Raw genomic sequence first — 12,462 nt, forward strand, 5'->3', positions numbered from 1 at the left:
AGGGACTGGGGATTGGTGCATGAAGGCCAGGGCCTTGGGACAGCTTCCGGCGGAGTTTCACTCCAGCTCTGTTCCAAGGGCGAGGCTGCTGAAAGACTGACCTTGGCGAAATGGCAGGTTGCGGTGTTTTTTGCCCAAACTGTGACATTCCTACTTCTTTCCTAGATTGTGCTTTTCCTTGGACTGTAGGCGACTGAGTGTTTATCTTGTCTGACTCCCTGGAAACTCTAGGAGGAAGGGGTTAGACAAGGAAACTTGCCCACAGCTACCCAATGGGCCAGGATTTGTTTTTTTGTTTTGTTTTGTTTTGTTTTTTTGTGTGTTTTTTTAAAAACATATTTTATTGATTTTTTACAGAGAGGAAGAGAGAGGGATAGAGAGTTAGAAACATCGATGAGAGAGAAATATCAATCAGCTGCCTCCTGCACACCTCCTACTGGGGATGTGCCCGCAACCAAGGTACATGCCCTTGACTGGAATCGAACCTGGGACCTTTCAATCTGCAGGCCGACGCTATCCACTGAGCCAAACCGGTCAGAAGATTTGAATCCCTTATGAATCTAATCTGAATTCTGGTGAATCTAATCTGAACTCTGGTGAATCTAATCTGAACTCTGGTGAATCTAATCTGAATTCTGGTGAAGGTCAAGGTCAGGAATGCAGGCACACATCCAGCATCTTGGCTGGAAATGGATCTGAGGTCAGAGGGAGGCCATGCTATGCCAGGGATTCACCACTCTGTATGTCTCCTGCAAAGTGATATTGCTAGAAATGCAACAATGGGTAGAGGTCTCTTCATCGCCCGAGACTGGCTTCATCATTTATTCATCAACTATTTATTGAGGGTGTACCATCTGCGAGGCCCACCACGAGGGGCAAGCAGGCTCTGGCATGGAGATACGTGCCCTCCAGGAGGTAAGGCAGGAGAGAGTAAGGTGTCAGGAACGGAGCACAGTGAGTTTTCAAGGACAAGTGGGCGGGGCTGTTTCAGGTGGAATAAGAATGAAAGGAGGTTTTCAGGGGCAGAGTTGGAGGTGGGAAGGAAAACGGTCCCTCCTTCGGTCCCTGCGCATGGTTTCTCCTGACTTCCTATCCACTTGTGATGCCAGTGGCTGCTGGTCTGGTTTCTGCCGGCAGCCCCAGCACTGGCTTTTGGGTGGCTCTTTGACATGGGCTGATGGAGCCACCACGGTCCTTGGCCAACCTCGACCCCAGTCAACACCAGGAAGCCGGACGCTGGCTGAGGTGCGGCCAGCGTGTGCTGGGCCCTTGGCACCTTAGATGGTTTCTAGGAGGGGAGAAGCTCCCAGCTGCTGAAGGGCAATGTCTTCACTCTTCCCCTCTGCATCCTTCTGGGAAAGGCCTTTGGCTCTGTGCAAATGAGAAGGCAAAGGGAAAACTGACACGGAAAGACAGTGGAAGGGAGGTGGTGAGGGGCGGGGGATGTGTGCGTGACGATCGAGGGTGTTTGCGTCACGCACGTGACGTGTCTCCACTGTCCCTTCTGCCCCGTCCTGGCTCCACTATGAGGTCTCACAGTGGCAGAGGCTGGCCTGGCCAGTAAGAGCCAGACTTGGAAAAGCTGCTGGTCAAAGAGTTTTCCAAAGAGGACTAAGGCCAGACAGTCAACCAAGGCCACGCAGCTGGGCCGGACTCAGCGTGGACCAGGGCACAGCAGAGACCTGGGCGCTGGGCATGCCAGGCCCTTCCTACCCTGCCCCAGGTGGAGAGGCAACCAGCCCAGACTTTTTTTTTTTTCTTTATTGATTTTAGGGAGAGGAAGGGAGAGGGGCAGAGAGATAGAAACATCAATGACAGAGAAACATCAATCTCTGCCTCCTGCATGCCCCCTTCCGGAGATCAAGCCTGCAACCTGGGCATGTGCCCTGACTGGGAACTGAACCCACGACCTCTTAGTTCATAGGTCGACGCTCAACCACTGAGCCTCAGGGGCCGGGCTACAGCGGATTCTTCTTTCTATTGCACCATTCGCCGTTGGGTCTGTCCCTGTGAAAGCTAAGCCTCCACCAATGCAGGAGCAGGCCATGGTGATGCCCAGCGCTCGCTCAGCGGTGACGTTTTAGCAGCAGCCACGGGACACTCTGCCCTCACTTGTTTTGGGGACCACAGCCTGTTAGGTCGCCCCCACCCAGCTGTGCCCAGAGGCCTCTCACCTCCTCTCCATCACCTCAATGGTCTCCACCAGGGGTGTGTTTCGGGTCTCAGCCAGGAAGCAGACGGCCAGCCCGGCCAGGATCGAGGTGGCCCCGAAGGCCACAGGCGGCAGGATGGCACTGAACTCCCCGACCGCGGTGACCAGGGGCGCAGCCAGACCCCCGAGGCGGGCGTTGACGGAGACGAAGCCCATCCCCATCTGCCTGTGCGAGGAATGTGGACAGGTCCGTGGCCGTGGCCTAGGCCCCAGAGGGCGGGAGTGCTAGGGGCCCACGCAGAAAGGAAAGGGGACCTGCCTTGGCAAGCCCAGCAGGGGTCAGCCAGGAGCACCAGGGGCTCCCAGTTTGGGGCAGGTGCTCTTCTGCGCCCCCCACAGACCCACCTGATCTCCGTGGGGTACAGCTCTCCCGTGAACAAGTACACGCAGATGAAGGAGCTGGCCAGACAGCCTTTGCCCAGCGCTGCCTGGGCCGTGCGCAGGGTCTGCATACCTGGAGGGCGGACAGACTGTGGGAGGGGTGGCTCAGAGCCCAAGAGGGAGCAGGGAGGCAGAGGGGGCAGGGGTGGGGGTGAGGGCCATGGGACGGGGTGCTGTGGGGGAGGAGACAGGGAGGCATAGGGCGTGGGGTGGGCACAGCCGGGATGGGCAGGGCACCAGAACCTGGAGGGGGTGAATCAGGGTTTCCACCACCTCACGTCCCCACGTGGGACCCAGAGTCCCCACACGGCCCTTCTCTGACTTCTGCCTACTTCCTCCCTTCTTTCCATTGGTCACCAGGTCCTGCTGGGGAGCCGGGACAAGCTTTGGAGTTGGGCTCAGGTTCAAATCCTGGCTCTGACCAGATGGGTGACCCTGGTCACGGTCACGTAACCTCTCTGAGCCTCCCTGTCCTCCTCTGAAGAATGAGGAAAACGCAGCGCCTGCTTCACGGGCTTGTCCTAAGGTTGACAGGACGCCATGAGCAGGCGCTAGCGCTCATCAGAGGCTCGCTGTTCCCGTTACCCACACGCTCATCATGCTGCTGCTCACGCACAGCACAGCCCCAGTGCCCACGCCCAGCCCGGGCCGATGGGCAGGGAAATGGTGGCACCTCCTTTGGTGGCCTCTCCGGCTGCTCGCTGCAAGTGGAGGCGATATTTTATCAAATGCCCACACCTGGGTCCCCCCCATCTCTGTTATTCCAAAGCCTAGGGGCTGGGCTCAAGTTGGTCATTTCTTTAAACGTCCCCAGGAGAGTCTGATGTGCAGCCGGGGTTGAAAATCACCAATCTGGATGGAATATTATACAGCGATATAAAATTAGGGCCATGCCGAAACCGGTTTGGCTCAGTGGATAGAGCGTCGGCCTGCGGACGGAAAGGTCCCGGGTTCGATTCCGGTCAAGGGCATGTAACTTGGTTGCGGGCACATCCCCAGTAGGAGGTGTGCAAGAGGCAGCTGATCGATGTTTCTCTCTCATCGATGTTTCTGACTAACTATCCTTCTTCCTTCCTCTCTGTAAAAAATCAATAAAATATATTTTAAAAAAATAAAATAAAAAATAAAATAAAATTAGGGCCATGACGCATCTGTCCCAACATGGAAAAGTGTTTATGTTACAGCATAACATGGGAAAGCATGTTTCTAGATAACACACAATGTGAAAAAAGATACATTATATATGTATATATATATATACACACATAGATACACATATATAATCGTTTTTATATATGCATATAATAGTATCTTGATTCTATCAAATACAAAATCAACAAATAGGAAAAAAGACGGGAAGAAATTCGTCAAAATGCCAATAGTAATAATCGGTCCATTCTGTAGGGAGAACTGAAGCACAGAGAAAGAAGTCAGACAGCCTGCCATGGTTGTCACAGCGAGCCCTGGGCTCGGCACACGCTCTCGGACTGGGATACCCAACCCTGGCTTCTTGCTGGAATCACTGGACAGCTTTTTAAACCCTACGGGTTGGGAACCCGCCTGAGGCTAACTGCGCTGGCCTGCAGCCCCTGGGCACTGGGAGTTTTCAAAGGTTTGCAGACCACTGTTCCAGGGCCAGGGGCTGAGGTTTAAACTGGAACTTCTCAGCCCTGGAAATGCTGCCTGGCCAGGCTCCAGGGGGACACACACCAGCCAGCCCTTGGTTGGTTTCATGCATCCGTCTAACAGCCCTGACAAGACGGGAAATGCCTTGAGGGCATTTACAACCAGGAGGCGACACTAGGCACCGAGTGCTTATTAAACCCCTGCTGATTGACAGTCACTTTCTTCCCAGATCCAGAAGACTGTTCCTCATCCTCGTTGTACTTGTTGCCCACCAGACCCCAGACCCCAGACCCCAGAGGCTCCCAGGCGGTCATGGCAGAAGCCCGTGACTCACCTTCTGGCACAAACATGTTGGCGATCACCATGAGCCCAGCCAGGATGAGGAAGGAGGCCACTGTGGCTCGGCGGCCCACGTAAATCATGGTGGTGGTGGCCACCAGCATGGCCGGGATGTCTATGACCCCGAACAGGACCTGAACCAGGTAGACGCTGAGCCCAAACTTCTGCAGGTCCATGGCCAGACCGTAGTAAGCCATGGAGTTGGAGAACCTGGGAGAGGCGGCAGAGCAGGCCTGCTTGGGAAGGTCCCAGCACACGGGCCACACCGCTCCAACCTCAACTAAGAGAACTGACTCTTCACCTGCACATCCCCTGGGGCCAAGGTGGGTTGACATGTCAACTCTTAGTCCTCACAAGGACCTCAGGGGCAGGGGCACAAGTGGGGAACTGAGGCACAGGAGGCTGGTCTGCCTGAGCCCAGCTGGCTACCTTAATGACAGCGCCCGGCTCTGCTCCAGAGCTCAGGCAGTGCATAGCCTGCATGCCACACTTCATCGATATCAACCCCTATTACTTTTATGTCCAGGACACCCAGTCAAGCAAATTTAATTTTTTTTTTTTTTTAATCAGCCCCTTACCTCGGCATTTGCTAGCTTCCAGTCTGTGCTAACAGGTAGGGGTTGCCTTTGTATTTTTATCCATTTCACATCTTTTATGTCTGTGTACCTGTTAGGAAGTTCTTCTTGCTCACCTGGCAAACTCAATTAACTGTCTTTTATTTTATTTATTTATTTTTTTAATCCTCTCTCGAGGATATTTTTTCATTGATTTTTAGAGAGAGTGGAAGAGAGAGAGAAAGTCAGAGAGAAATATTGATGTGAGAGAAACACATGGATTAGTTGCCTCCTGCATGTGCCCTGACCACGGCCCGGGCCGGGGAGGAGCCTGCAACCAAGGTATGTGCCTTTGACCGGAATCAAACAAGCGGACACTCTATCCACTGAGCCAAAACGGCTAGGGCTATTAACTGTCTTTTAAAACCCACCTACATGCCATCCCCTGTGTGAAGCCCTCAGCAGCCCCAATTAAGAGTACTGTTATTGGGACACTTGTCGTACCTCACGGAAATTATTGTTTTCCTGTCTGTCCCCTCTGGACCCACAAGTGGTTTTCCAAAGTGGTTTTGTCCCCAAGCCCCCTGGAGAGCCCCAGGGCAGAGCAGATGAGACATGGTGCCCAGATGCTTCCGACAGGTGCCCCACCGAGGTGAGACCCACTGCCCAGATGTGGGCTCCCTAGGTCCGCATGGGTGTCTCATCCACGGCCCCATCGCAGCACCAGCAGAGGCCAAAGGACCCTGGGGAAAGGGTGTGGAGCAGGATTGGATTCACAAGGCTCACCTGCTCATTGCATGAAGCATAGTTAAGAGTTAACCAGTGGCCGGGCTGGCATGGCTCAGTGGTGGAGTGTCAACCTACAAACCAGGAAGTCATGGTTTGTTTCCCAGTCAGAGCACCTGCCCGCGTTGCGGGCTCGATCCCTGGATCGTGCAGGAGGCGTCCCATCAATGATTCTCTCTGATCATTGATGTTTCTCTCTCTCTCCCTTTCTCTCTGAAATCAATAAAAATATAGTTTTAAAAAATAGTCAGTGGGGCCCTAACCGGTTTGGCTCAGTGGATAGAGCATCAGCTTGCAGACTGAAGGGTCCCAGGTTTGAGTCTGGTCAAGGGCATATACCTTGGTTGCGGGCACATCACCAGTAGGGAGTGTGCAGGAGGCAACTGATTGATGTTTCTCTCTCATCGCTGTTTCTAACTCTATCCCTCTCCCTTCCTCTCTGTAAAAAATCAATAAAATATATATTTTAAAAAAATAGTCAGTGGGGACAAAAGTTATGTCTCTAACTTGGGTCAGAGTCTTGGGCATGAGCCCATCACCTACCAGACCACCATGAGACAGCACGTGACCTTGCGGATGGCTGGGGTTCGGAAGAGGTCCAAGACAGAGGTGGAAGTGCGGACGCTTGTAAACTCACTCTGGATGTAGGAGCTCACCACCTGGGCCAAGAAAGCTCGATCAGGGGCCAGGAGGGATCTGAGACCATGTTTCTCTGCTGGGTATCCCTTCATCCATGGAGAGGCGGGCCAAGGTCAAAGGCCCTAGCAAGATTGCTGGTCCCACTCTCTCTCTATCTTGGGGCTGTTGGCCCTCATCTGGCTGTTTCCGGGATTTGGGATGAAGCCGAGGCTCCCAGAAACCCCACGGCTCCTGAGCTGCCTGCTGCTTAGGCTGAAGTAGCCACCTGTGTTCCAGGGGGGCCCTCACGCCCCATCCTTGGTGGAGACTCTGAGACAGGCTTGGCCAATGGCGAAGAGCAGGGGTTCTGAGAGGTTCTGACCCTTCCCACGGTGTGTTCTTAGGCAAATTACCTGACCCACCCAAACGTCATTTTCCTCATCAGCAAAAGTGAGACTTTAAATGAGGTCATGTACGTAAAGGCTTTAGCATACATGGTGCTCGATAAATGGTACTTATTTATAATAAACTAGAGGCCCAGTGCACAAAATTCGTGTATGGGTAGGGTCCCTAGTGGCTGCCGGTTGCTGGCCGGGGCCTCCCTTCATTCCGCGTCACCCCCTGATGGTCAGCGCACGTCATAGTGAGCAATCAAACTCCCGGTCGGTTGAACTCCTGAGGGGACACTTTGCATATTAGGCTTTTATATATATAGATGGTAACCATCTTATCATAAATAGTGTTTATAATAAATGGTACTTTTATTATTAATTCTTCAATAATTTTACTTCATGATTGCTATTTTAATATTTTCATTTTGTTATTTTGTTTACATTTTGGCTGGATGTCAGTGTGAATGGTAATCTCCCCATTATGCAGTCGGATAGTCTGATGGACAAAGCAGGTGACATTTTTATCCTAGATCGCACAGCCACTCCATGGTCAACACCTTTGCTGCACGGCCTCGTCCCGCTCTGTTTACCTCCAGGCTCTGCACCTGGATGGTGGGTAAGTCCCGGGGAGCTACTAAACAAATCCTCGCACATCTCGAGGCCGCCAGCATGAACGCAAACTGTTCCTCCCGCCCATCCGCCTACCTCCTGGGTCAGCCTCTCCCCTTCCTCCTTTTTCCCGTTCATGGCAGCCACCTTCCGCAGGTTCTGCACAGCTGGCTGGGACTTGCCGTGGAGGAGGAGCCATCGGGATGACTCTGGCAGCCACCTGAGACCAGGAGGAGGATGAAAAGTGACCAGGGCTGAGTGGAACGCACTCCATTCCCCAAACGCAAACAGGGCTTCATTCACCTGCTTTCAGACCTTAGGGAGGTGAGATGCCCTGCTGTCTGCAGAGTCAGGAAGACCGGGGTGAGCGGGGACGGGGGGGGGGGGGGGGGGGGAGGGGGGAAGGGGAGATGGGAAGGAATGACAGGCCGGCTTCCCTTTTTTGCAACACATCACACAGGGACCCACTGAGGACACTCAGGGACTACTGGGGGCTGGGGACCAGGACAGGTCGGTTTGAATCTGGGTCTGACCCCGGTGTGTGGCCTTGAGTAAGTCATGGACCCTCCCTTGGCGGTGCCTCAGGTCCCCTCCTATAAAATGCCGGGAGGGCCCTAACAGGTTTGGCTCAGTGGATAGAGCGTCAGCCTGCGGACTGAAAGGTCCCAGGTTCGATTCCGGTCAAGGGCATGTACTTTGGTTGCAGGCACATCCTCAGTGGGGGGTGTGCAGGAGGCAGCTGATGGATGTTTCTCTCTCATCAATGTTTCTAACTCTCTATCCCTCTCCCTTCCTCTCTATAAAAAATCAATAAAATATATTTAAAAAATAAATAAATAAAATGCCGGGAGGTGGTTGTGAGACACAAAGGAGTTGATAAGGGCAAAAGCACTCAGATTGTTCCGGAAGCCCATGCCAAGGTAGGGATTTTTCCGGAGCTTCCCCATAGCCATGCACATACCTGGGAGTCCGCGGTCCCACGATCCCCGCCCTTCGTATCACCCACCTCCACACAGCAGCCAGTCCCAGTCACTGCGCACCCCAGGCCTCACAGAGGGACAGGTCGGCCACACAGGGGCACCCTCCCCATCCACTCTGCTCAAGACGTACCAGGAATAGAGGGAAAAGATGAGGAAAGGAACTGAGACAGCAAACTGCAGCCACCGCCAGGGGCGGACCAGGTACGCCACTCCGGCCAGGATGAGCTGCCCCAGGGTGAAGGAGAACCCCAGCAGGACGCCCGCCACGGTCCGGCCCCGGGTGGGCATCCACTCCACAACTGCAGAGAAAACACCGCAGCCTCAGCGACTCTCGCCCGGGAGCTTGCTTAGCTCACCCGCCCCTCTGAGGTCACCTGAGAGGAACTCAGAGACCCACTGAGACAGGCCAAGGCACCCCCACCTACGCCGCGCGCGCAGTGGAATTCCAGGGGGACCAAAGACCCAAATTAAACAACAAAACCTCAAACATATTAGAAGATAGGTTGTTTTTTCCATCTTAGCGTCAGGAAAGGCTTTTCTAAGGATATCACAAAACCCAGAAGCAATAAAAGGAAAGATCAATAAACTCGACTTCATAAAAATGAGAAGTGTCTGCATTAAAAAGACAAACAAGAACAACAAAACCCACCATAAGCAAAGTCATGATATCAGCAAAAAAGCGACAAAGGGGAAAATTGCAACTCAGCAGATAAAGGGCGAATTTCCCTAAAATTGGAAAAATTCTCACAGATCAGTAGAAAAACAACAAAAACAAACAGAAAAGCAGACAAAGGACGTGAGCTGTTGAAAGGAAAGGAAATACAATGGTTTTTATTTTCATGATTTCTTTTGTAAATCGCAAAATGTGGACACAGCCTACATGCGCGCTCCGGGGGGCTGGAAAAGAAATCATGGCGCCACGTAAATGACGGGGAGTCAGCTCCTTTGCAGCCCAGGTGAACCCTAGCCCTTTTGGACCCACATAATCTCAGCGGTGCCTGCAGCCCTGGGGCCACGGTCTCACCTCACCTCTGCGTCCCCACACTGAGAGCCCGGCACACAGTAGGTGTTTAGCAAGTGGTTATTATTGACTCATTCACATGGGAAATAAACCCAGCCCTCTCAGCTCACTCACTGATGGCAAATCACAGCCCAGGCCCGCGGTCAAGGCCGGCGGGGCTGCTGCTGAGCGCCCAGGCCTCTCAGGACCCTGCTGGGAGGCTCTGAGTGGAGGTCACTGGGTGCGAATCCCACACAGGACACAGGTCAGATGTTTGACGATGGGGCTGCCGTGCCGCCTTCCGCGAGCCCCCTCCAGGCCCCCCCTTGGCTGGACTCACCCAGAGAGAGGGAGTTGAGGATGATGCCAGAGAAGGTCATGCCCATCAGGAACCGGAAGACGCAGTAGGCACTGAAGGAGCTGAAGTACGCCGTGGCGGCCCCCGAAACTGCCAGCTGCAGGTATGACCAGACCAGGGGGCCCTTGCGGCCCAGCCTGAGCCGGGCCATGGCACAGCGTTAGGGTCCCCCGCAGAAATCGTTGAAGGAGGGTGAACGAAGCTGTCCCGCCCCACTGCCACCCGAAGCTACCCCTCCACAGCAGAACCCTCATCCTGGGACCCGGGCACTGGTGGTGGAGGCCGGCCCGGGAGGGAGCAAATTGACAATGAAGAGGTGTGTTCCCTCCTTCACTCCTTCACTTGAGGAGTATTTCTGGCCCCGCTACCAAGGCAGCGAATGCCAGGGCTGGGATTCTGCAAAGGCCCAGAGGCAGGAGCCGTGGGTGGCAGCGAGCTCTTGGTGGGGCCTAGGCAGGGGGAGCGGGACCCCAGGGTCACGTCTTCATTTAAACTGATCACGCTGGGGAGGCCAAGCTGGGCGGGGGCTTGTCACACCACAGAGGGGTCCAAGGCCAGGGCAGCAGGGTTATTGCACCCCCATTTGTGAGGGTCCAGGAGGGCAGCAGGCCAAGAAGGGGCGGCTGCATGTTCTTCTCCACACACCCCGTGATACACTCGTTCATTCACTCATTCATTGTGTTGCCAAGAAGTTCATCCACCTCCCCTAAGTGACAGGCCCAGCTGGGGCTGTGACATGGAAGACACTACGGAAAAGACACACAAACCACATCCAGAAAGCCCAGGCTGTGTGGTGTCACTGTGACAGAGCTCCCACCACAGGCTGCGGCCTGCGGCGCCCTCCAGAGGGTGGGGTCTGGAGCCCAGGAGGCCCCCCCAGAACCTGAACTGGCAAGGGTGAGAGGGGGCGCGGGGCGGAGAGAGGAGAGGAAAGGGGGAGAGGGAAGGGGAGGAAGAGACGGGAAGGAAGGAGAAAGGAGGCCAGAGAAGGCGGTGTGGGAGCTGACTGGCCGGGCCCCCATCGGTGCGTTTCCTGCTGTCTCCCTAGCGGGGCGCAGTGGACAGTGGGGGGCCGCACAGTCAGTTCTGACTCCTCCCCAGTGGGACGCAGCGGGCAGAGGGAGGAGGGAGGCACTTTCCGAGGAACACGCAGGGGCCTTGCGGGGAGGAAAAGGCCCACGCGGAGCCCCATGTGGCCGTGTCTGCATTGGTGCGGGAAGGGGGCAAGCACAGGGGCTGCACCGGCTGCAGGAAGTGTCTGGGGAGGTGCCGAGGCAGGGCAGCCCCGAAGGTGCCGGAGGTGGGGTGACCTTGGGCGCGGGCCGTTCCCTACACACTCCCTCGTGCCTTCTGGAATGACGAGCAATGTGGATGTGTCACAGGTATTATCCATCTACACGCACACGAGTGAACACTCATAAGGAAAAATGAACCACGAGGGGTGGGGAGTGTGGGGGTCCGGCCTGTGCTGGGTAGCCGGGGCCCTGGTCCCCGAAGACTCACCGGTCCGAGAGGCTGCCAAACACGGCGGCGCCCACCAGCACCCCGGCCATGTAGATGGACTGAGCCAGGTCGCGGAGGGTGCGGGCCTCACACACCAGATCCCACTGCGGGGACAGGGGGCGCCTCAGCCGGGGCCCCGGCAGCAGCTCCCCGCCCGCCCGGCCGGCGCCCGCGCACCTCCGTCACGATGGTGGCGGGGAAGACGCTGTGGTCGTAGACCCAGCCGTCCCGGCAGCTCTCCGTGGCTGCCCCGGGGACCGAGGCGTTGGGGCTCAGGAGGGCCCACTGAGGCTCCGTGAAGCGCCGGCAGGGCTCGGGGCCCCCAAGCCGGTCCCAGGGGACGGTGGCCCGCAGCCAGGCCTCCGAGCTGTTGGCGGGGCCGCGGCAGTGGTGGCGGGGCACGGCGGCCGTGAAGTTCTGCAGGAAGTTGTGGCAGGCGAGCAGGCCGCAGGGCAGCAGCAGCAGCCCCGTGTAGAGGAGCTGGAAGCGGCCCACGCCGCCCAGGGCGTCCAGCAGGTCGGTGAAGGCCATGCCTCGGGCCTGACCCAGCCGGCCCGCGGGGCCTTATGTACAGGGCGGGACGCGCCCTGGGAGGTGGACGAACAGGCCCGGGGTCAGGACCACAGACGCCCTGTGTCCCCGGCTCAGAGGGGTCCGGTTACACCTCACAGGAGGCCTCAGGTGTCCCCATGTCTACAGGGCTCCCCCCTCCAGACCCTTTCTCCCAGATTCTTCAATCTCTAACCGCCCTTCCCCCATCAGCCCCCTCGAAAAGTGAGCGTCCCTGAGGGCTGGCTCACAACCCATCGCCCAGCTCTGCGGGCCCAGCAGCCCTGCCCGCTGCCCTCGCCGGGGACCCCAGCAGTAAAGGCTCCTCCCCCTTCCCTTTGAATGGGGTTTTGCGAGGGGTTTGGCCCCCAGATCATCCAGCCCCATGGTGTTCTCATCAAGCAAAACCCAATACAGAGAACTCGGAGGACGGAACCATGCCCCTGCCCCCACGTCCCCACTGGCCCTCACAACCAGCCAGGCTCCCAGGAAGCAATGGGCCAAGCCCCCTTTCTGAGGACACCCCCCTTTCTGAGGACACCGAGGCCCAGAGGA

At 56.1% G+C, this 12,462-nt stretch overlaps 1 protein-coding gene across 1 annotated transcript; it reads right to left on the reverse strand.

Annotated features, from left to right (window-relative positions):
• Positions 1-1,277: 1,277 nt before the first annotated feature.
• On the reverse strand, positions 1,278-11,889 carry LOC308257957 (solute carrier family 22 member 20; the record flags this gene model as incomplete). Its single annotated transcript, XM_080688166.1, has 10 exons — positions 1,278-1,371; positions 2,175-2,378; positions 2,558-2,666; positions 4,554-4,768; positions 6,442-6,557; positions 7,614-7,737; positions 8,628-8,796; positions 9,838-9,992; positions 11,359-11,462; positions 11,536-11,889. The coding sequence occupies 10 exons, from the start codon at positions 11,887-11,889 to the stop codon at positions 1,278-1,280; spliced, it is 1,644 nt and encodes a 547-aa protein (XP_080544292.1).
• Positions 11,890-12,462: the final 573 nt, after the last annotated feature.

This window comes from Plecotus auritus (genome assembly GCF_963455305.1).
Source record: "Plecotus auritus genome assembly, chromosome: 9".
NCBI classification, from domain to species: Eukaryota; Metazoa; Chordata; class Mammalia; order Chiroptera; family Vespertilionidae; genus Plecotus; species Plecotus auritus.